Genomic DNA, 22647 nt, shown 5'->3' on the forward strand with positions numbered 1-22647 from the left:
GCTGATCTTGTACCCGACCACCATGCTGAATTAACTCATTAATTAGTTCTGGGGGCGTGTTTTTGTAGATTTCTTGGGGTTTTTCTAAGTAGGCTGTCGTGTCAAATGCAAAGATGCCTGGTTTTATTTCTTCCTTTCAATCTGTCGGCCTTTTATTTCCTTTTCTTGCCTTATTGTGCTGGCTAGGACTTCCAGCACTATGCTGAATCAGAGTGGTGAGAGTGGGCATCTTTGCTTTGTTCCCAGTCTTAACGGGAAAGTGTCAATCTTTCACATTAATCACCATCATAACTGAAGCTTTTGTAGATGCTCTTAACCAACTCCAGATAGTTTCCCTCTGTTCCTAGACGGCTGAGAGGTTTTATTGTGAGAGAGTGTTGAATTTGGTCAAATGCTTTTTCTGCATCAATGATACAATCGTGTGACATTTTTTCTTCAGCTTGTGTGTTAGTTTTCTACAGCTGCCGTAACAAATTGTCACAAATTTAGAGGCTTAAAAGAATGCAAATGTATTATCTCACAGCTCTGTAGGTTAGAAGCCCTACACGGATCTCACGGAGCTAAAATCAAGGTGTTGGCAGGGCTGTGTTCCTTTCTGGAGGCTCAAAGGATGAATCTATTCCCTTGACTTTTCCAGCTTCTAGAAGCTTCCTGCATTCCTTGGCTCACGGTCTCCTTTCTCCATCTACAAAGCCAGCGACAGCGGGTGGAATCCTCACCTCATATCACTCTGAACTTCTCGTTTCCACTTTTAAGGACCCTCGTGATTACATTGGGACCACCCAGATAATTCAGGATAATCTCTCTATTTTAAACTCAGCTGACTGGCAACTTTAATTCCAACTGCAACCTTCAATCCCCTTTGCCACGGAAACCTAACATAGTCACAGGTCCTGGGGATTACGACCTGGCCATCTTTAGGGACCATTATTCTGCCTACCACAGCCTGTTGAATATGGGTAGATAACATTGATTGCTTTTGGAATACTGAACCAGCTGTGCATCCCCAGAATAAACTCCATCTGGTCATGGTGTATAATTCTTTTTATATATTGCCAAATCCTATTTCCTAATATTGTGTTAAGGATTTTCACGTCTTTATTCACGAGGGATACGGTCTGTAGTTTGCTTTCTTTGTACCGTGCTTATCTGGTTTTGGTATCAGGGTAATGCTAGCTTCATAAAATGAACTGGGAAGCGTCCCCTCCTCTTCAATTTTCCGGAAGAGATTACATACAAGTGGTGTTAATTCTTTGGATCTTCGGTAGAATTCTCCATCAGGGCTGGACATTTCTTTTCCCAGAGTTTTTAAGTTACAAATTCAATTTCCTTAATAGAAATAGGGCTGCCTGGACTTTATACACACAGCCAAGAATAGCCTTTGGAATCCACTCCAGAGCTGTGTGACTCTGGGCAATTCTTCATCTACCGAACGATCTAATAAACTAGCTAACAGCATCTGCCATATAGGGGTGCTGTAAATGGTAAACGGTTAATAAAGTCACAGACGTTAGTTTTAATTTATCAAAGGCAATCGGGAGCCATAGAGGGATTTAGAGCGGAGGGGGGAGCTGATAATAGTTGCATTTTAGAAAGATGCCTCTGCAGCCGGAGGGGAAGCTGGATGGGGTCGGGGGTCAGTATGGAGGCCTGAAGCCCAAGAGGAGATGGCCAGGGTCCAGGCGGGAGAGGCTGGAGGTCCACCCCGGGATTTTGGAAGAGAGTCGAAGAGAAAGTGAGCTAGGACATGGGGGAATAAACAGAGGCCCGTTTGGGCCCTGCTGAGTCTAGGGGGCTGGGGTATCCCCAGTTGGTGGGTGGCCCCGCGGTGGGGGTGTGGGGGACTCCACATGGAGGCCTGGTCAGGGCAAAAAGAGCGTAATAATAATTCACATCGATCCAGCTCTTGCTCTATGTCAAGGCCCCCGGCAGCTTGGGGGAGCCCCCACCCTGCGCCTGCAGCCCTGCCGGGAACCGGGGGCGATCCCGGGGCTGCGCCTCCGGGTAAAGGTCCCGGGACAGAGGCCGGGGACAAAGGACGCGGACGCCGCCAGCCCGCGCGCATCCCGTCAGGCTCCGCCCACGGGGGGGGGGAGGCGGACCCGCGGGGCTGGTTTTGACCCGGGAGCTCATTGGCTGGCTGAGGACCAGACCTTGCAAGTGATTGGATGCGTGAGTTTCAGGGGCCCCTGTTGATTGGCCGCCATGGGGGGCGGTCCCCTCCAGCATTTTAACATTGATTGGCTGGAGGGAATCCAGCGGCTGCTGCCTACTGGCTGAAGATGAAATGGCCCTCCTATAATTGGTTGGCGGGCTCCGCTCTGGTCCAATCCTGGAATCAGCCGCGGGCCGCGGGGGCGGGTGTAAGTTAACCCTTTCAAGACTACACCCGTCTTGGACGCTTTGGACCCGCGGGTGGGGCTGCTGCCCCCTTCTGGCCCCAGGGCGCTGCGGCTCGTTCTCCCGGGCCTCAGTTTCTCCTCTCGTCCCAACGGCCGAGGCCTCTGCGTGCCTCAAGAGGGGTGGCCGCGGACCTCAGTTTCCCCGCCCGTCCTAGCGGGCTGAGCCCCTCGCGTCCCCCAGCCCCAGTGGTGGTGCGCTCGGGTGGAGCCACTAGTCCCCCAAAGCGGAAGTCCCGGGCCTCAGTTTCCCCATTTGTGCCCATGGGCTCTCGGTAACCACGCCCTTCCCACGGAGGGTGGCCGCAGGCCTCAGTTTCCCGGATGGTCCCGAGGGCTGAGTCCCCCGACCCCCCTGTCCCCAGTGCGCAGGCCCAGGGCCTCAGTTTCCCCGCGCGCCCCCCGGCGGCGGCCAATGGCTGCGGCGCCCCGTTCGGGGCGGAGCCGCGTCACGTGCCGGGAAGACAGGCGGCGCGCCCGGGGCGCACGGGGCGGAGCGGCCATGGCAGGCGCCGGGGGCGGCGGGGCGGCGGGACCGCCCGGGGGCGCGCGGTCCCCGCGCTGCAGCCTGTCGCTGCCCGCAGCTCCGGAGCCGCTGTCCCCGGCGGGCGGCGCGGCCGAGGAGGCGCCGGACGAGGACGAGGACGAGCCGGAGGCCGAGGACCCCGAGCGCCCGGCGGGCGCGGGCGGCGCGCGCAGCGGTGGCGGCGGGGCCGGGCCGGGGGGCGGGGCCGGGCCGGGGGGCGCGCTCCCCAGGCGCGCGGTCACGCTGCGGGTGCTCCTCAGAGACGCGCTGCTGGAGCCCGGCGCCGGGGTGCTGTCCATCTACTACCTGGTGAGCGCCCCTCCCCGCATCCCATCCCGGCTGGGGCGGGGAGGGGAAACTGAGGCCCGGAGCTCCCCGGCTGCAGGCCGAGCCCGGTGTGGGGAGGGGAAACTGAGGCACGGAGCATCCAGACCCTGCGCGAGTTCTTCTGGGCGGGAGGACATCGTTCACCACACGCCCCATTCCACAAAGGAGAAACTGAGGCTCGGAGAGGACACCACGGCCTCCTTGGCTGTGTGACCTGGCTCAACCTCTCCGTATCCCATTTTCCTCATCTGTAAAATGGGATTTTTTTTTCCTCCCGTGGGGTGGTATGAGGAATAAATGAATAAAGCGCTCAGCAGGGTGCCTGCTATGCAGTAAGTGCTGTATAAGTGTACACTGTTATTACTGTTATTGGTACTTTGTTGTTGTTGGATGTGTGAATGGGAGCAATTTGTGAATTGAGCGCCTGCTGTGTGCCAGGCTGTGTGTTGGGTGTTAGGGGCACCGCACTGATCAAGACGGAGCCTGTTCTCGCCCTTTGGGGGCTCCCAGTCCAGAGAAGGGAGAGGGGGGCAGACCCATAAACGGGCAGTTTTGATCCAGGCTGATCAGGATTGTGGCTGGACCTGCAGGTACTGGGAGGCACCCAAGCTGGAAGGCTTCCTGGAAGGGGTGCTGTGGTGGGAAGTGGGTGCCAAGCCCCGGGGAGCAGCATGAGGTCAGGGAGGACTTCCCGGAGGAGGGGCCTTGCTGGGTACCAGGTCCTGGGCCCAGCCAGCCTGCTGTCGCTGCAGGGAAAGAAGTTCATGGGGGACCTGCAGCCGGACGGGAGGATCGTGTGGCAGGAAACAGGGCAGGTGTTCAACTCGCCCAGCGCCTGGGCCACCCACTGCAAGAAGTTGGTGAACCCAGCCAAGAAGTCCGGCTGTGGCTGGGCCTCCGTCAAGTACAAAGGCCAGAAGCTGGACAAGTACAAGGCTGCCTGGCTCCGGCGACACCAGCTTCAGGTGCCCACAGTCACCGCTGATGAGGTGCGTCCCTACTCACTGTCTGATAAGGAGTGCCTAGAGAGAGGGGATGTTGCAACTGGAGCTTTGAGGGATGAGTAGGAGTTTTCAGGGCAAGATGAAGGGAAGAGCTTTCCAGAGGGAGGGAATGGCAAGGCAAAGCCATAGCTGATGCAGCTGGAGGTTCACATGTCTTGGGTAGCTGAGGGGGCTGGAGACGTTGGTAGGGACCGGATCTGCGAGGGTCTCGAATGCCATGATAATAATAGATCTTCTTTGAAGATTCATCAGCTGGATAAACTTCTGGCTGGCGAGTCTGAAATCTGTAGGGCTGCTGGCAGGCTGGAAACTCAGGTGGGAGTTGATACTGCAGTTTTGAGGCCTAATTCCTAGTTTTCCAGGAAACCTCAGTTTTTGCTCTTAAGGCCCTTCAACTGATTAGATGAGGCCCACCCCCATTATCAAGCGTAATCTCTATTGAAAGTCAGTTTATTGTAGATGTGAACCTCATCTACCGAATGCCTTCACAGCAACACTGAGACTGGTGTCTGATTCAATAACCGAGTACTGTAGCCTAGCCTAGTTGACATATAAAACTACCCTCACACCACGTCATAGGGCTATTCATTCAGCAGGTATTTAGTAAGTGCCAACTGTGTGCCGGGCTCTGTTCCTGGCACTGTAGATAAAGCAGAGAGCAAAAGAGAAAAGTCCCTGCCCTCGTGAAGAGAGAGAGAGACAAAGACACAAAATAAGTCCATCTTATAGTGTGTCGGAAGAAGTGAGCAGGGGCAGGGGATGGGAGCGGGGCTAGGGTGGTCAGAGAAGTCCTCACCGAGAAGGTGACATTTGAGCAGAGAACTGAACGAGGGGAGGAGATCTGGGAAACAGTCCGTGCAAAGGTCCTGGGGCAGGACTGGGCCTGTCGTGTTGGATGAACAGCGAGGAGCCCATGTGGCTGGAGCAGAGGAAGTGAAGGGGAGAGAGGGAGGAGGGAGGGCAGGGAGGGGATGGGGCAGGTCGTGCAGGGCCTGGGGGGCCACGAGGAGGACTCGGGCTTCTCCCCCGAGGGAGCAGGGAGCCCTGGAGGGCTGTGGGCAGAGGAGGGGGGCCCTGACTCAGGGGCTCACAGGCGCCCTCTGGTGGGTGCTGCGGGGAGGACAGACCTGCGGGGGCAGGAGCAGGGGACCAGGGCAGTCCAGGTGGGCAATGATGGGGTGGCCCAGGCCGGCCATCGAGGGGGGAGAAGTGGGCAGGTTCTGGCTAATTTTGACAGTGGATCTGAGGGGGTTTCCTGATGGACCATATGTCGATGTTAAGAGATGTTTTGTTCTGAGCACATGGGTGGATGGGGTTGCCCCCTCAGAGATGTGGGGATTCGGGAGGAGCAGGTCTGGGGGGACTGTCGGGACGGCGTGGCCGAGTTGAGTGAGACCCCCATGAGCCCCCCACGGGGAGACATCGAGGGGCCGCTGGACCCCGAGTCTGGGGCTCAGGGCAGGCCTGGGCTGGAGTCAGGACGGTGGGCATCACTGGGTGTAGAGGGGGTTCCAGCCCCGAGGGTGGACGAGGCCTCCCAGATGGGGGTGGGGGAGGGAAGAGGCCTGAGGACTCGGCCCTGGGCCCACGAGGGAGAGAGGGGAGACCGAGGGTCCCGGAGAGGTGGGAGGGAAGCCGGGCAAGTGCGGGTCCCTGAGGAGTTCCCAGGAGGAGGGGGAACCGTCAAGGTCAGATGCTGCCAAGAGGGGAGGGGACAGAGACTGAGATGTGGCCGTTGGGTTTGGACACAGAGAGGTCCGCGCTGCAAGGGCGGTTTAGGAGAGAGCAGGAGGAGAGGTATTGAGAGCGTTTAATAAAATGATCCATGCAAAACGCTTGCTTCATTAATGCATGGAGTAGCAGCGCAGACGCTAAATGCTTTGCACGCATTACCTCATTTCCCTCTGACGCCCCCGCTATGGGGCTGGAGGTCATGCCATTTTACAGATGAGGCGAATAGCGCTCAGAGGGGTTAGGGCGCTTGCCCGAAGTCACACAGCTTGCAAGAGGCAGAGGCGGGATTCGAACTTGCAAGGCTGGCCCGGAGCCTAGCCCACCTTTGCTCACTCACGCCCTCTAGTGGGCACTTGGGGCAACAGCAGGCACCTAAGGCTCAGCCCAGCCAGGGGTCTGCGTAGGACTTGGTGGGGAGGGTGGGGGCCACCCAGCTGAGGGTCCCGCCGCTGTCCCCCACCCCACCCCGCCAGAGCCCGGCCAGCGAAGGGGAAGAGGAGGAGCTGCTGATGGAGGAAGAGGAGGAGGAGGTTCTGGCAGGGGTCTCAGCGGAGGACAAGAGTCGGAGACCACCAGTGAAGGGCCCCTCGGAGCCTGCCCACCCGGGTGAGAAGCGTGGGGTAGGGGAGGGGACAGGTCTGACTTTTCTTTTCTTCAGCGCCCCCAAGATGCCTGGCTGACAACCCGTCAGCTGATTTCCCAGCCCCGCCGCCTGATTTCCCAGCCTCGCCGCCTGATTTTTAAGGCTGCCTCTGGAGTTTTGGCCTTCTTGGGCCGCCCCGTCTTGGTTTTCCAGTTCCGGTCAGGGGAGGGACTGATGCTCCCTTTTTCCCCTTACCCCCTACCCCGCAGAGGCCACGCCCCCGGGGAAGCGGGTGGAAAACAAGATCCGGGCGCCCGTGCGCTACTGTATGTTGGGCAGTCGCGACTCCGCCAGGTCAGTTAAGACCCCCCACCCCCAGCAGGGTTGGGACAAGGCCTCAGATTCTCAGAGCTGGCTGTGGGGGCTGGGGAGCCAGCTTGGGGGGTCCTGAAGCTGTGGGACCCTCTGGCTCCTACAGGAACCCCCACACCCTGGTGGAAGTAACATCCTTCGCAGCCATCAACAAGTTCCAGCCCTTCAACGTGGCCGTCTCCAGCAACGTGCTGTTCCTGCTGGTGTGTGCACGGCCCCCGCCTTGTCCCTTGGGGGCCGGGGGCTCCCAGGCCTGGGCAGGGGGCTGGTGCGCCCGGGAGGGGGGTGTCCCCGGAATGTTAGCCCTGCGAGGCCAGGGACCTTGTGTGCTTTGTTCACTACTGGTAAACAGTAGGCGCTCAATCAATGTTTGAATGAAGAGGGAGGTGGGCGGGCTGGCATCTGGGGCCAGGCTGCAGCCTGAGCGGGTCTTCCGATGTCCCCTCCCCTTCCCAGGACTTCCATAGCCACCTGACTCGCAGCGAGGTCGTGGGGTACCTGGGGGGCCGCTGGGACATCAACAGCCAGAGTGGGTATTCGGGCCCTGGTGGACAGGAGGGTGTTTGGGGTCGGGCTCGATGTTCACGCCTTCTCCTGCCCCCGCGCAGTGCTCACCGTGCTGAGAGCCTTCCCCTGTCGGAGCCGGCTGGGGGACGCGGACACCGCGGCCACCATCGAAGAGGAGGTGATGGGGCGCACGGGGACCGGGCATTCTGGGGAGGGCTGGTGGGGACACAGCTGTCCTGGCCCCCGTGTCCCGGCGGCTAGCACAGTGTCGACGCTCAGAAAGTGTGCAAATGAGTGTGTGAGCCTGTGACCCCACGATCGTACTTGCTCTACAGACATGTCCAGCCCCTTGCCTTCTGAGCCTCAGTTTCCACGCCGTGCCTGGCACCTAGTGAAAGCTCCATAAATATTAGCTGCCATCCTTAATAATGTTTTCCGAGCGGTGCTTAGGATGCGCGTGGAGCTGTGCTCATGCACCCACGCCCACCTTCTCGGGGGACCGTCAGTGCCCCTCGGGGCAGGTGAATGGGTGTTGATTCCTAGCGCGGGTTTCTCTGCCCACTGTTCCTTTCTCTTTACGCATGCGCTTGCCTCTACTCGCTCCGGGCATCCGGGAAAGCCTTTTCCTGCTCCTTCGCACGCCCGTCCACCTATCTCTATGTAACTATTGAGTGCCTACTGTGTGCCAGGCGCTGTTCCGTGGTAACCTTTTGCCTCTGCATTATGACAGGCGCGTCTTCTTTATGTATATATTTGTTGACTGTCGCCCCACTGGACTCGGTGAGGGTGGGGCAGGGTCTGTCTTGGTCACTGCTGTTTCCCCGGGCTTGATATACAGCAGGCGCTCACAACACGTTGGCCGCGCATGGGGCTGGGTGGGTGTCAGCAGCGCTGCAGGGAGGGGTGGGGGCGCACCGGGCTGGTAGAGCCCCCAGCCCCCGCCCGCCCGCCGCAGCCGCGCCTCTGCCCCCAGATCTACCAGAGCCTGCTCCTGCGGGGCCTGTCCCTGGTGGGCTGGTACCACAGCCACCCGCACAGCCCGGCGCTGCCGTCGCTGCAGGACATCGACGCGCAGATGGACTACCAGCTGCGGCTGCAGGGCTCCAGCAACGGCTTCCAGCCCTGCCTCGCCCTGCTCTGCTGTAAGTCCCGGGCCGGGGGCGCGTGAGCCTGTGCGTGCGGCCCCCCGGCGCCCCCGAGCTCCTCGGGCCCAGCCCCTCTCTCACCCTCTTCCCCCAGCCCCTTACTACTCAGGCAACCCGGGCCCGGAGTCCAAGATCGCGCCCTTCTGGGTGATGCCGCCCCCTGAGGTAGGCGGGGCTGCTGGGGGAGGCGGGAGGCAGGCGCGCGGGGCGGGGCGTCGGGTGATGTGGGCGGGGTTAGGTCGGCAGGGCGGGGCCTGCCCTCGGGGCGGGGTCGTGTGGTGTGGGCGGGGCCAGGTCGGCGGGGCGGGGCCTGGTACTTGGGGGGTGTCGGGGTGTGGGCGGGGCCAGGTCGCCGGGGCCGGGCCGGGCGCGCCTGTTGACAATCCAGGGCCGGAACTCTGGTTCGGGGCCCATTTGGGGAGCTGGGGCCACCGTGTCTCCCGTCTGTGAAGTGGGAACTTAATCGTTGCCCTATGTGAGGCTCCAGTGAGGGCCTGGGTGTGGGGGATGTTGAAAAGGCGGGGGCTCCACCTGTAGCATCCTGCTCTTGTTACCAAGATGGCCTCCACCCTAGACCTTGCCTGGTTTCATTCCCCAAGTCCATCTTGGGATCAGATCTCAGCTTTGGAAAGAAATTCCAGGGTAGTGGCTCCCTGCTCCTCTCCTGTCCGGGGGATGCCACCCCGTCCCTGTCACACTGCCGGGTTCCACTAAAGTCCCACGTGGCTCTGAACCTCTGATCCCAGTGTAGAGCCAGGCCTGGAGGGTCTATATTCCTGGCCCAGGGCACTTCCCGCTGTCCCCTGCCGTCATGGGATGGGGGCTGGGGGAGCTGGTGGTGACTGGCTCGTGTTCCTGTCAGCAAAGGCCCAGTGACTACGGCATCCCCATGGACGTGGAGATGGCCTATGTCCAGGACAGCTTCCTGACTAATGACATCCTCCATGAGATGGTGAGCTCATCCCAGGTGGGGTGGGCGGGGGCCCCAGGGAGGGGCGGGTGGCCGCTGAAGGCGCCCGGCTGGATGGACGGGACCCAGTCAGACTCAGGAAGCCGTGGCTGCATGCGCCAAGTCAGGGCCTGGGTCAGGCTCGTCTTCCGCTGCTGAAAATTACCTGTGGCTCTTAGGATCCGTCCCATATCCTTGCCGCAGCCCCTTCCTCGCCCACCTGCTCCCCTACCTGGCCTCACTGCTGTTCTGGAACATGCCAGGCCCGCCCCCACCTCAGGCCTCTCACCTGTCCTGATGCTCCAAGGGGAGACATGTGGAGGACTCAGGTGTTACCTGACAAATGTATTTTTAATGCCTACAGTTCAACAGGTGCTTAAAAAAACGGAGCTAGTTTGTCACACTTGCAATTTCAGCCCGAGATTGATAACTTGGGATGAGGCTAAACAGGGAGGGATGCCAGGCCTGCATGGATATAAAGAATTCATGTCCCGGGGCCGGCCCCGTGGCTTGGCGGTTGAGTGCGCATGCTCAGCTGCTGGTGGCCCGGGTTCGGATCCCGGGCGCGCACTGACGCACCACTTCTCCGGCCATGCTGAGGCCACGTCCCACATACAGCAACTAGAGGGATGTGCAACTATGCGATACAACTATCTACTGGGGCTTTGGGGGGGAAAAAAAAAGGAGGAGGATTGGCAATAGATGTTAGCTCAGAGCTGGTCTTCCTCAGCAAAAAGAGGAGGATTAGCACGGATGTTAGCTCAGGGCTGATCTTCCTCACACACACACACACAAAGAATGCGTGTCCCTCTGCCTCTGGGGCAGTTGTCGCCCCCTCTGGGGGCCCTCCTGCTAAGCTCCCTTATTTCTCCTGGGTGGCACTCGGTGGTCCCTTCTTGGTGACGGTAATGTCTACGTGCCACGTTAGACTGGAGGGCCCACGAGGGGCGGCACCGTCCGTCCTGCTCACTGCTGTATCCCAACACCTGGCTCGGGGCCTGGCGATCAGTGCATGGGGGGGGTGGGAGCAAGGGGATCCCACCCGGCCGCTGTCCCATAGGTGCTGCTGGTGGAGTTCTACAAGGGCGCCCCTGACCTCGTGCGGTTCCAGGAGCCCTGGACCCAGGAGCACACCTACCTCGACAAGCTCAAGGTGAGGCCCACCCCGACTCCCGTGCAAGCCCCTCTTTTCGGAAGACCACTCTTGGGGAGCTCCCAAGAATATACCCACGGGCAGCGTGAGAAACAGTGATTTCCTAACTTATGTGCAAAAGTGTTTCAGCCGGAAATTAACGTTGCAAAGAGAAGTCTTATTTTAGCACACAGGGGAGGGGGGTGGTGGTGAAACCTCCATCAGAAACACAGAAACACAGATGAGACTGTGAACGCCCCAGACCTCCTGGCCCTGGGGACGTCCCAGCTGGAGGGGCCGCTCTGACCCTGTTTCACACCAGGGGCACCCTCGGAGGGCACAGAGAGGGTTCTGATCTGATCTGGAAGCAAAGCTGAGCAAAAAAACGGCTGGCGTGGACGGCTCTCTCTGGCTCGTGGGGCCCACAGTGAGCGGGACATTTTCATCAGGCTTGGCGGCCTCGAGTGTGTCTGATTTATTTCCTGCTTGAGAGTCATTCTCAGAAGACACTCGCAACCCCGCTTTGCACAGAGACCCAGTTTCACACGTTCGCTTGTTTTGTTCAGACTTCAAAATAAACAGTGACCGGGACTTAACGCTGCCAGTGCTGGGGTGGTGTGGGGGTGGCCGTGGCTGCCTTTGGAGGCCCCGGAGCTGGGTGGTCCCGGCCTGCCTGCGGGGTGTGAGATCCAGCGGGGAGGCAGCTGGGGTGAGAGCAGGACCTGGAATGCAGCAAACCCCGCCCCCGAACAGGACCACATTCCACGCTAGGCAGCCGGCCTTCACTTATGCAAGGCTCCTCTCGCTAGAAAGAAAGCGTCCCTTTAGGGAACTGCCTTGCATCTCGGTTAGGAGGGCTCCTGGGCCCAGCTGTGGCGCTCGGGCCGGTGGGGGGCGGGCAGGGGAGGCCGGGCTGGGACCGTGGGGCGCAGCCCTGAGGCGCCAGCCCTGCCTGTTGCAGATCTCCCTGGCCAGCAGGACGCCCAAGGACCAGGGCCTGTGCCCCGTGCTGGAGCAGGTGTACAGCATCCTGCAGCAAGTGAGCTGAGGGCACCCGCCTCCAGGACCCAGGGCCCCTGGTCGGACTCGGCCTCTCACCCCTGCTGGCGCCCGCCCGGCAGCTCTGGGCGAGGGCAACGGGTCTGGGACTTGGTGTGTGATTGCGGCGGCAGGGGCTCCGATAATAAAGGAGAGAAGCAAACAGCCCCGGCTGTGTCTCGCCCCAGGCGCGCAGGCTGATGTCGGCCACGCGGGGTGCAGGAGGGGACACTGTTCACGCAGCCCTGGGTGTGGACCTCCTGGGGCCTCAGGGACTAACTGCCACGCGGGTGACAGGTAGATGACCGCTGCCCTTCCCCGGCTCCCTGCGGGGCCCATGTGGGCCCTGCCCTGACCAAAGACCCCTCGGGAGGGCCCGCCCTGCACCACAACCAAGCAAGAATCTGTAGAAAGAGACATTTAATACTTTTTTTAAAAAATCAGGATTACATTTCACCCTTCCCTAGACTGTGACCAAGGCCTTGCTGCTCGGCTCAGCCGGGACGTCTGTGCCTTCCCCACGTGATGGCCATGAGGGGCCTTGGGGACGAGCAGAGCCTGATGTCCCCGGGGGCCTTACTGGGTCACCGGAGGGGAATGTGAACCAGGCCCAAGGGCCCGTTTAGCCAATTTGCAGATTAAGAGAGGGGAAGCGGGTGGAGGCCTGGGCCCTGCTTGTCTGGAGGAGACGGCCTGGCCGGGGCCACCGGTGACGGGGGGATGGTGCTGGGACCCTCCCCAAGGCGGTCCCAGCAGCCAGGGCTGTGGGAACACTCGCTCAGCAAAGCCATTGTGCCTGTCCTTTGGCAGAGCGGAGGCCGGGGGCTCCGTGGTCCCATGCGTGGTGTGTGTGTCTGTGTGTGTGTCTGTGTGTGCAGCTGGTGGTGGCGGTTTGTGCCAGAGAAACGCTCCGTGTGCTGGGCTGGGGTGGGCACCCTGAGGGGGCGCAGGAGGGCAGCAGAGGGCCTCAGCGCCCTGCAGGGGAGACGAGGGCCGCCCAGTGCTACGGAGGAGCAGGCCTGTCCTCAGGGGACCTGGCCGAGGGCCCATGGCTGGAGTGAAGGGCGAGGCCCTCCCAGGGAGGGCGCATCTGTAGGTGTGCGTGCGTGTGGGGCCTGGGGAGGGAGTGTCAGGGGGAATTCGAAAGCAGGGTGGTGCGTCTTGGGTCCCGCTCAGAGCACCCCAAGCAGACATTCGATCCCATCCTGTTATGGGCAGGTTTCCTGGCACAGTGGGCTGGCCCAGTGTGGAGAGGACGGAGGAGGGAGAGGAGGGGGGGCTTTGAGTGAAGGGGCCCACCCGCAGTGACCAGGCCCTGGAGGGGCGGGAGGAAGTTAGTGTTTCTAAGAGCACCGTAGTGTGAGCCCCTCCGGGGGCGCGGCTGGGCGGGGCAGCAGGAAGGAGGAATACTGCCCGGCCGGCCCCCAGGCGCCCCCGCCACTGTGGGAGGGCGCTAGTGTAAACAGGGGCCCCCGCCTCCCAGGGCCCTCCAGCCCTGCTCCCCCGGCCCCGGGAGCACCCACCGGGAGGCCCTGGGGCTGGACGGCCGCGGGCTGCGCACAGCCCTGCGGGGCGAGTGGCACGGCGGAGACGTGGCCGAGGCGGCGGCGCGTCACTGCGGCAGAGGCACCAGCACCTCCACGTAGCTGAGCGGGAAGAAGCCCGACTGGCCGTGGAGCAGGCCCTCGTACCAGTTCTCGTCGATCTGGTTGGTCAGCGTGATGATGTCGCCCTCGCGGAAGCCCAGCTCCCCGTCGTTCTCGGGCTCAAAGTCGTACAGGGCCTTGCAGCTTGGCTGGTCCAATGGCGCTGGGGGCGGGCAAGGGCTGGGCTTCCACCGGCCTCGCCGGCTCACGGGGTGACAGCCCCCCTCCCCCCGGCCCCCAGCCTGGTCCCCCTGCCTCCCCGCTCCTCCGTCCCCCGAAGGAGAGCCGCTCCTTCCTCCAGTGCGCCCCAGGTTGTCAGGAAGAAGGGGCAGGTGACAAGAGGGACGGAAAGGGCTGAGTGGCCATCTAAACGCTCTTGGAGGAGCTGGGGACGCCCAGTGGCATCGGGATGACAGAATGACCAGAGGCCCACAACCCTCAGGGTGCCACTTGGGCCCCGGTGTCCAGCTCCTCCCCTGCTCGAGACGGGCTGAGAGGGCCCAGCACAGCGGGGGTTCACTTCGACCGCAAAAAGGGAGGAGGAGAAAGACCCTTCTGGAACAGACTAGAAAAGCGGTACAGACCGAGGCTGGGAGGGTGCAGGGGCAGGGCCTGCACCAGTGGGGGACACTCACGCATGCTCCTGCTGGGGGTCCGGATGGGCTTGTCTGAAGATCGGAAGGATGACGAGGCTGCATGCAGACAAAGCACAGAGGTGGACTGGGGACGCGGGGCGGAGGACGTGGGGCCGGGGCCCCTTCGCAGAGGGCTGGGCTCTCACAGCCCTGGGACAGTGCGCCCCGCCCGCCCATCACCTGTGATCTTGGGGGCTGTGGCGCAGGGGAAGCCCCCGTTGGACTGCTCGGGCTCTCCAAGCTCGAAGGGCTCCCGGGGCTTGGGTTTGTATTCCCGTTTGGGGCGTGAAGAGGCTTCTCGCATCCTGTGTGCCGAAGGGGAAGGGAGAGCCGTGAGCATCCCGAGCCCTCGCAGTCCGGGTCAGGGAACAACTCCCACCCCACGCTGTTCGTGCTGCTGCCCCAGGACTCAGGGTGGCACGTGGGAGGAGGGACCCTGGGGAGGCCGTCGGGGAACACGACACACAGGGGTGTCCTGGGTGGGGCCCGGGGACCATGCCTGGACGCAGAGGCCTGACGGATCCAACCAAAGGGCCCCCAGCCACCTCCCCCGACCCGGGCACTTCCCAGAGGCTGCCGACCTGAACCCTGCAACCCCTCGGCGCCCAGGAGCTGGTGCCCCACACTCCGCCCCCACCGGGGTCCACCGCCACCCACGGCGTCCCTCCTCAGGCCCTGGGCGCTGACTGACTGCGAGGCAGCTCTTGGAGAGAGGAGTCCCGAGTGCCCCGCAGGGGACGGGGAGGTGGCGGAAGGGGCCCCAGCCCGACTCAGGCTCTTGGTCACCTCTGCAACGCCCTGTCCGTCTGATCTCTGGTCCCTCAGGCCCCTCCAGCCCTCTCCTTCGGGACCAGGATGAGCCCGACAAGGACCTGCTCCCTCCTGAGCCCCCCGCCCCCACACGTGCAGTCCAGGGATTCCTTACGAAAAGCAGCCATCCCTGCTGCTCTGGAAAGTTCCCCCGGCACGGCTGGGCTGTCTGGGGAAGCTCACGGCAGTGTCTTAGGGCCCCGGGGAGCAGGCCCAGGCATCCACAGCGGTGACACCAGGCTTCCGGGCGAGCAGAGTGCGGGCTGGGGCTCACCTGCGCTTCAGCTTGTCGGCCAGCTCGTCCAGGATCTGCACGGCCTGCCGGTGGTAGTCCAGCTGGGCGTCCACCAGGGCAGAGAGCTGGCTCACCTGCTCGACCTGCAAGCCACGAGCCAGGGCTGAAAGGGCTGCCCTCCCTGTGACCCCCACCTCCTGGCCGCCTCCTGCAGGGAGCCTTCCAGGACTGCTCCAGCCACAGGCGCGGACCCTGCCCATCCACTGGACCCTCGAGCTGCAGCCCGGGGAGGGCGAAGGGGCTGAGGAGACCCCACAGCCTCAGTGGGCTGGCTGCTGCCCCTCTGGTCCTCCAGGTCTCCCTCCACGCGGGCGGGGGCACGTACGTCGGTCTCCAGGAGGTTGTGCATGCTGGTCTCGGCCACCTCCTTGGACTCCTCGAACTTCTCCATGGCCTGCCGCAGCTCCTCGTCCGGGATGCGGCCCTGCCGCTTCTTCTTGTAGTCGAAGTCCAGGCGGCGTCCCTCCAGCTTCTTCAGGTGGTGCTGGGGCGGGCGGGGACGAGGGTCACACCGGGGCGCCTGGGACCCCGGGAGGGCCGCCCCAACGCCCTGCGCCCTGCCCGCGGGGAGCCCGGCCCAGGCTGGGCGGAGTGGGTCCGGGAGGGTGAGGGGCGCGCCGCCTGAGCCAGCGGCCCCCGAGGGCTGCAGGGGGTGGGTGTGAGGGGCGGCCCTGCCCGTTCTGCAGGGAGACAGAGGGGGGCCGGCGTACCTGGATCTCCTTCAGGTCCTTGTCGCACAGGTTCTGGAGGGGGTCGATGAAGTTCTGCTTGACCTCTATGTCCAGGGAGTCCTTCACCTCGGCCAGGCGCTTCATGGACTCGCCCGCGTCCAGCAGGGCGTCGCCTGCGGACGAGGCGGCGGTGGGGGAGGAGGCCGTCACAGGAGGCCGTGGCCGATGGGGCCGAGACACCTCCAACTTCTAAACAGCCCCCACGGCCCGCGGCCAGGGACCCGGACGCCAGAATTCAGAACCAAACAAGGGAGCCTGAAGTCTGAATCTGAGCCGTGTGGCCGGGAGCTGGCGAGGACGGGGGTCGAACAAGCCACCCCCCACGCTGAGAAGGGACCGGGTTTGCCCTGACCCGGTGGTGGTGAGGGCGGGCCGTCCCATGGACTCGGCGCTGCTCTGATCCTCCCTCGCCCCATCGGGGGGCTGAGGGGCTTCCTCAGGGGCCTCACTGTCCTCGCCTGGCCAACCAGCCGGCCCTGGAGAAGGTTCTGGGGTGGCAGGAGGGAAGCGCCGTCCAGCTCACCCGTGCTCACCCCGCCCAGGCCCTCCCGCGGCCTCACCGAAGTTAGACTCGCCGCCCAGCTCTTTCCCGTGGCGGACCATGCACTCGCCCAGCAGGCCCTCCGGCTGCGGGTAGCCAGGGTTCTTCACCTGCCCGCGGATCTTGGACACCGTGTTGAGCATCGTCAGCTTGGCCCGCGAGGCTGGAACGGGACAGCACAGGTGGGCACAGGGGTGGCCTCTCGAGGAGCCGCCAGGCCTACACTTGGCTGGCACTGCTGGCTGCCCCCCCCGACACTCATGTATTTCTAAAGTGCTCCCTTGGTCCAAGGAACCTCGGTTCCGGTGCCCGCTGACGGCCAGGCTACGAGGAGACCTCCCGGCCAGACTCCTACTCCTCTGCTCTGGGTGGCTACGAAGGAGCCCTGGCAGTGGGCGGGAGGTGACCGGCTCCCTGGGACCCCCAGGGCCTCCTGTCCTGGAGCACGGCTCTGACTGGAACCTCCTCTCCCTGGCCTGGGGAGGAGCCCCAGAGAAGCGGTGGCGGGCAGGTACAGGTGTGAACAGGTGCCCCAGACACGGACCTCCTCCCCGTGTCCTCATGGCTCTGCCCGCTCGGGTCCGTCCCTGGCACAGGCCTCGAATGGACACGGCTGCTTTTGCTGCCTGCCCTGCATCCACTGCCTCCCGCTACGGGAACCAACATTTGGATTGTCCTCGGGGAAGGGTCCCCACCCTCTTTCCCAGCCTAGGAGACCCCACCTCATGCTCCAAAGGTGGGCGTGTGGCCAGGGCCTGGCAAACTGAGGAGGGACACCCAGTTTAAATTGGTCCAATGAGTCAGCTGGGAGAAAAGATGCTCTTCTTGCTGGGACTCTGAGCTGTTAAGGGTGATTTAAGGCTAAGATTGCCACGAGGAATGAGAACTGCCAGATGAAGCAGAAAGGAAACGCATGATCCTGAGAACAACCTTTCAACCCCTGGATCCAGCCATGCCTGAAACCTGCATACCCCTGGGCATTTCAGTTCTGTAAGCCCATACATTCCCTCTTCATGCTCCGGTACCAGAAGATTCCTGACTGACCCAGAGACCCAAGGGTTCAGGGGCAGACCCCTCGCAGCTGGCTGGCCCCCCTACCTGGGTTGGGCTGCAGGTACTCGATGGTTCTGGCCAGCACTTCAGTCACAGCTTTGCTGGTAACGTCCACCTTCTGTAGAAAGAGGCAGCACGTAGGGTTTCGAAACCACTGGGGCACCCGAAGCCAAACCAAGGGCCCCTGGACAGCCGTTGCCCTGCTCCCCGGCCCCCACCTGCCTCAGGGGCTGCTCAGCCTCCCCGCCTCCTTGTCACTGGCTACGCTGTGTCCCCGTCACTGCCCGCCTGGGGCTGGGGGGACCTGCTCCCGTCTCATCCATCCTGATCAGCCCGCCCCACTCCCAGCCCAGCTGTCCGAGTGGGCCATGGGGGCTTGGGACACACCACTTCTACCATTACCTTCTCCATCTCTTTGAAGTCATCGTCAAGCTTGGTCCCTTCAGCCCCTCCAACCTTCTCACTGACCAGCTGGGGGACAGAAGAAGAGAACAGAGGGTGAGCCTCAGAGGAGAGGAGGCCCTGGGACATCCCCGATGGCTTCCCAGGGATGCTGAACGTGGCAGCCACTGGCCAGACGGGTGGCCGAGTGAGGCCTGCTCCAAATCCACACGCTGCTTCAAACCCAGGGCAGGGGCACCATCTATACTGCGCAGACCGGCCCGGGCCCACCACGCGCGGACAGCGGGGCCACGGCTCAGCTCCGGGCGTGGTGCCCCCTCACTGGGGGAGTTGCGCACCTCCCTGTCCCCACTGCATTCCTGCCTCTCTGGGATGGGATCTCAGGGACCCCAGGCCCAGTGCTCCCCCGAGATGCATTCTCCGGGGTGCCTCCGCGAGGCGAGGAGGTCCCAGGGTGGAACGAACGGAGCCCTGGCCTGTGGTGCCTAGAGTCCTTTCCCATCCCATGTGCGTGCTCGCACACACGTTGGAGCAGCCATCTGGCCTGTGTCATTTCTCACGTTTAATCACATGCACCCTAGAACAGCACTGTGGCGTGCGTCATTTCTCATGTTTAACCACAGGCACCCACTCAACTTCCCGAGGGCTGGCAGCCGTCTCTGCCCACCGTCAGGACCCCTCCTGGGCTCCAGAGGGCAGCCTGCAGGAGTGGTCAGACCACCGGCCCTCGATGACAGGCCCACTGCCTTCTACCCGTGTGGTCTGGGGCAGTCGGCTTCACTGGGCCTCAGTTTTCCCGTCTGTAAAATGGGGTGGTGAGTGTGTGCTCACAGGGCTGCTGCGTGTGAGCACGTGCTCGGGGGCACGCCTGGCCCGAGGTAAGCACTGGCTACCCGAATCTCTGAGTGCTATTACTTTCCCCGTGCATCTTGTCCCTCCAGGGAACTGTGCAGAACTCCAGAGCAGCCCTGCCTGTCCGTCTCTATCCCCTTCCCCCACCACGGGTCAAGAGGGGACGGGGCCACGTGCCCCCGCAAGTCAGCGGTTCTCAACTTGGCTGCACCGCAGCGTCCAGGAGGGGACGCTGCCTCGGGGGGACAGGAAGGAAGCAGGGCTGGTGCAGGGCGAGGTGACTGTCACCACCTGGAGCAGCTTGGTTGCACTCAGCCGTGCACCATCTTCTAGGGGCCCTGGCAGGGGCTGCCCTCCCGTTCTGCTAACAACTTTGTGAGGAAAGACCTCGGTCTCTCCCGAGGCATTTTTGGGCCGTTCCACTTTATTTCATGGGACAGTTTCACTTCTTTTGGTTATGGTAAAACAGGACATTCTCAAATTCAGTGGTTGCCAGAGAGAGAAATGACTTAGCTACCTGACGTGAGATGAGACTTCTGGTGAACTGGGCGGGGAGCTGCAGCACCGATGCTGAAAACCACACCTTCCGGCAGAGGGCCTGGGCCAGACGCCTGCTCCGTGCAGCAGGCGGAGACCACGGCCTGGTCCTTCCTCTGAGGGGAGGGGCACGGGCAGAGCCTGCAGCCTCTCCCGGGCCCGCCCCACGAGGCCAGATTTCCCTGGCCATCCTTGCCCCTTGGCTCCAGGGAGGCCGCACTGGAAGTGCCCGGGTCCCCACCAGTCTCCCCGTTCACCCCCGCCTGGGAGCTCCAAGCTCGAGTCCCCCACGTCCCTTTTCTCCAAGGCTCACAGGCTGGGAACCAGCACAAATGGACGAGGCCAACAGGAAAAAGAGGGAAAAGCAAAGAAGCCACACGCCAGCTGTAGCAACAGGATGGACAGGACGCTGAGCGCGGGGCTCCCTGGGAGGCACGGACGCGGCTCCAGCGGGGAGGGGACCCGAGTGGTCCATGGGCGGAGCTGGGAGCCATGTGGGTTACAAGGAGATGACACCTTTGGGTGTGAGGAGCAGGCTTTTTTAGGGGCCACCTGGGGGCGTGAGCTGCATGTCTCGGAGCAGCGAGCCCCGGATGCTCAGCGGTCGGGACGCTGTGTGTGGCAGTGCCCAGGAGTACCCTGTCCGAGGGCAGGCCACGACCCTGACCTGCAGTCCTGCTCAGGGAAGCTGCACACACGTTTCTGGGCCAGACAAGAGCAGCAACCACCACTGTGGGACCAACACCTCCACGTGCAGAGTCTGCACCCAAATCAACAGAGCTCGCCTCCCGTGCTCGCTCGCTCGGTGCTCGCTGCAACCTGACCGTGTTCCACGCTGCGTGAGAGGACACTGAGGCTGAGGACTGAAGCCCACCCTTCCTCTCAGCATCTAACGAGCAGCCAGGGACCCGCGTGGGCTCGCGGGGTGGCTGTAGCACCCAAGGGCCGGCCGAGTGGGTCGGTGACTGCTGCCCTCTCTCCCGCAGGACTGTGACCGGGACAGTGGGCGGACAGCACAGCTTCCTGGCTCCACTTGGCTGGTCAGAGCCTGAGTCACCGGGTCCCATGATGGCTGTCACTGTGAAACCCACACTGGGGCCCCCTGGGGTAAAGCTCTGCCCCCGTTCAGGTGCCAGCCCGCGCCCTACGGAGCCTTCTGCAGAGGCTCCAGGAGCCTGGGGCTAGGCGGCCCCTGCCGGGTGAGACCAGGGCTGAGAAGTTGCCGCGGGAGAGGCCGCCTCAGTCGGGCCTGGCCGCGGCCTCTGGAGACAACTTGCTGTTGCCCACCGGACGCTTCTCGGGTCTCTGCGAGACTGGCTCCCGCACTCTCAGATCCCAGCGCTGCCTCTCTGCTCTCCTGTGCCCCACCGCCCGGCGCTGCCCGCACACACTTCACCTTCCGCCTGGCACTGTCCGTTCCTTCTGTCTGTCCAGCACCTGGGTGCAAGCCCGGGAGGAGAGGCCGCGCCTGCCTGGCTGGATTCCTCCTGCGCTGGCGTGGTGTGGGCCTCGGGCATGTGCTCAGTGGCCGTGTGCCCCACGAAGGGCCTAGAGTGGGCTCTTCTGGGGGACGGCCGGGCAGCTACATGTTAAGGAAGGTCCGCAGGAGGTCCTGAGACCAGCCAGGGGTGAGGGCCCGAGCCCAGGCCATCGGGTGATGCCGACTGAGTGCGGCTGCTCCACGACACCTCCGAGCATCCGCCCGCCTGTGTGTCTTTTTTAACAGCTTTACCGAGTATCACTGGCCTTGCACATGACCCACCGCCGTGAGCGGACACCTGGATGTGTTTTAGTGACCGCACTCGAGCCAGCTTCAGAGCACCCGCAGCCCCGCTTTCGAAGCTCCCTCGGGCCGTCCGCTGTCGACCCTGTGACCCCTGCTCTGCTGGCTCTCGCTCTCTCTAGCGGGCCTTTCCTGGAAACCGCACAGACGGACTCACACCACACATCTGGCCCCACTCGTATTCCCTCCCTGTTATTTTTAGCCTTTGGCAAGAGCGTGCCCTGCCCGCACCCAGGCTGCAGGCACCTCCAGGGCGGCACGGGGTCCACAGCTCCACACCCCACAAGTTCAAACTACGGCTTAGACTGCGGAGGCGGTTACTGCCAGCGAAGGGGTAAGAGAGGCCCCAGTCCCTCCATGCCCGACCCGCCCCGGCCCCCATCCCACTTGGGCTTTGAATGACCATGTTTACGACGACACGCCTGCGAGTGACTGCAGTGGCCTGTTCAGGCTCTCGCGTCTATTAGCAGTGGAGCCGCACCATCTGATGCCACCTGTGAACCGGGCGCCCTGGAAGTGAGCGGGCCTGGAACAGAGAGGGGTCCTCATCCCAGAGCCCCTGTGACTTTGTCCGCACGTCTGGGCCGTGGGCGCTAGTGATGAAGATGTGCTGGAGAAGGCGGCTATTCCTTCAAAGACTGGCATTCTTCAGCGTTCTGGACCTCTGGCCGTCCTTGGAGAGGAGCAAGGAACGTGCAGCAGGACAGGCCGCGAAAGGAGCGAGGAGACGCCGTGTGCCGACCGCCGGCCACCAGGAACAAGGCGGGAGACGCTCTGTCACCCGGGGCGCCGGGACACGCGGGCAGGCACACCCTCGGCGGCCTCGTGGGGGCAGCTGGAGCAGCAACCGATTCCCGCCGAGTCGGTGGCGCCAAGGGCGGGCCTGCTAATTGAATCATCGCAGCTGGGAAGCCTGATAGATACGACATGGAAAATCAACAAGCCCATCTGCAGGCTCGGTGACCCGGGCACACAGCTCGCTGTGATGAATTAAGAGTTTAAGGAGCGGGAGGAGAAGGGGGGCGGGGGGAGGCGAGCAGGGCCGCTCGGGGCCCTGCTGTCCCAGGTGGGCGCTCCACGTCTTACCGCTCCAGGTCCTGGCGCCTCGTCCAGCCATCAGTGCTCCAGGACCACCTCCCGGGTTACCAGCGGAGGCCTCCTCTCCCAGCCCAGGCCAGGGTCTGGGCCAGGCCTCCCCCCCACCCCTCGCCTGGCTAACTTCTCCCTGCCCGTCTGTTAGTGCCACACCAGGGGACAAGTCCCACACCGGCTACAGAGCAGCCCCCTCCCTCCTCAGCGGTGAGGGCCGAGCCCAGAGCCAGGCCCAGAGCCGAGAGGCCGCTCGTGGGCACTGGCTGGAGAGCTGGAGCCATCGGCATGGAAAAGGCGATGGGAGACAGCCCAGGGGCAGAAGGAGCCTGAGGGTCCAGGCCCAGCCATGGCTGTGTGGCCCCGGACGAGCCACCCTCGGGGTCTGGCCCAGTGAACGGTGCCCCCTCTGAGGCGCTGTGACCCGCGGCTCTCAGGTGAGAGCCCTTCTGGCTCCAGCTGGTGACCACTGTCAGGAGGGGGTGGACAGGCCGGTGCTAGCTGACGCCACGTTATGTGATGAACTGAGTCCGATGTGGGAGAGGGGCATGGAAGGG

General features: G+C 62.8%; 2 protein-coding genes across 2 annotated transcripts in view; one reads left to right on the forward strand and one right to left on the reverse strand.

Annotated features, from left to right (window-relative positions):
- The first annotated feature begins 1596 nt into the window (after nt 1–1596).
- MPND (MPN domain containing) lies at nt 1597–12065 on the forward strand. The gene is made up of 14 exons (XM_058537596.1): nt 1597–1735; nt 1922–2068; nt 2765–3234; nt 4005–4241; nt 6464–6596; nt 6843–6927; nt 7052–7148; nt 7402–7474; nt 7554–7630; nt 8426–8594; nt 8692–8762; nt 9460–9549; nt 10607–10699; nt 11640–12065. Exons 1-14 carry the CDS (start codon nt 1597–1599, stop codon nt 11724–11726), a joined length of 1968 nt encoding a protein of 655 aa, XP_058393579.1. The 3' UTR covers nt 11727–12065.
- A 56-nt stretch (nt 12066–12121) lies between these two features.
- The window catches only part of SH3GL1 (SH3 domain containing GRB2 like 1, endophilin A2), a 32070-nt gene continuing 21544 nt past the window's right edge, over nt 12122–22647 (reverse strand). The window contains exons 2-10 of the mRNA XM_058537678.1: nt 17830–17898; nt 17473–17545; nt 16394–16537; nt 15813–15946; nt 15428–15586; nt 15082–15185; nt 14178–14302; nt 13998–14054; nt 12122–13525 (exon numbers count right to left, since the gene is read on the reverse strand). Coding sequence (XP_058393661.1) covers nt 13329–13525; nt 13998–14054; nt 14178–14302; nt 15082–15185; nt 15428–15586; nt 15813–15946; nt 16394–16537; nt 17473–17545; nt 17830–17898 — 1062 coding nt within the window. The 3' untranslated portion in view covers nt 12122–13328. The remainder of the gene's footprint in view (nt 13526–13997; nt 14055–14177; nt 14303–15081; nt 15186–15427; nt 15587–15812; nt 15947–16393; nt 16538–17472; nt 17546–17829; nt 17899–22647) is intronic.

Source organism: Diceros bicornis, unplaced genomic scaffold (genome assembly GCF_020826845.1).
Source record: "Diceros bicornis minor isolate mBicDic1 unplaced genomic scaffold, mDicBic1.mat.cur scaffold_67_ctg1, whole genome shotgun sequence".
In the NCBI taxonomy this organism is placed as follows: Eukaryota; Metazoa; Chordata; class Mammalia; order Perissodactyla; family Rhinocerotidae; genus Diceros; species Diceros bicornis.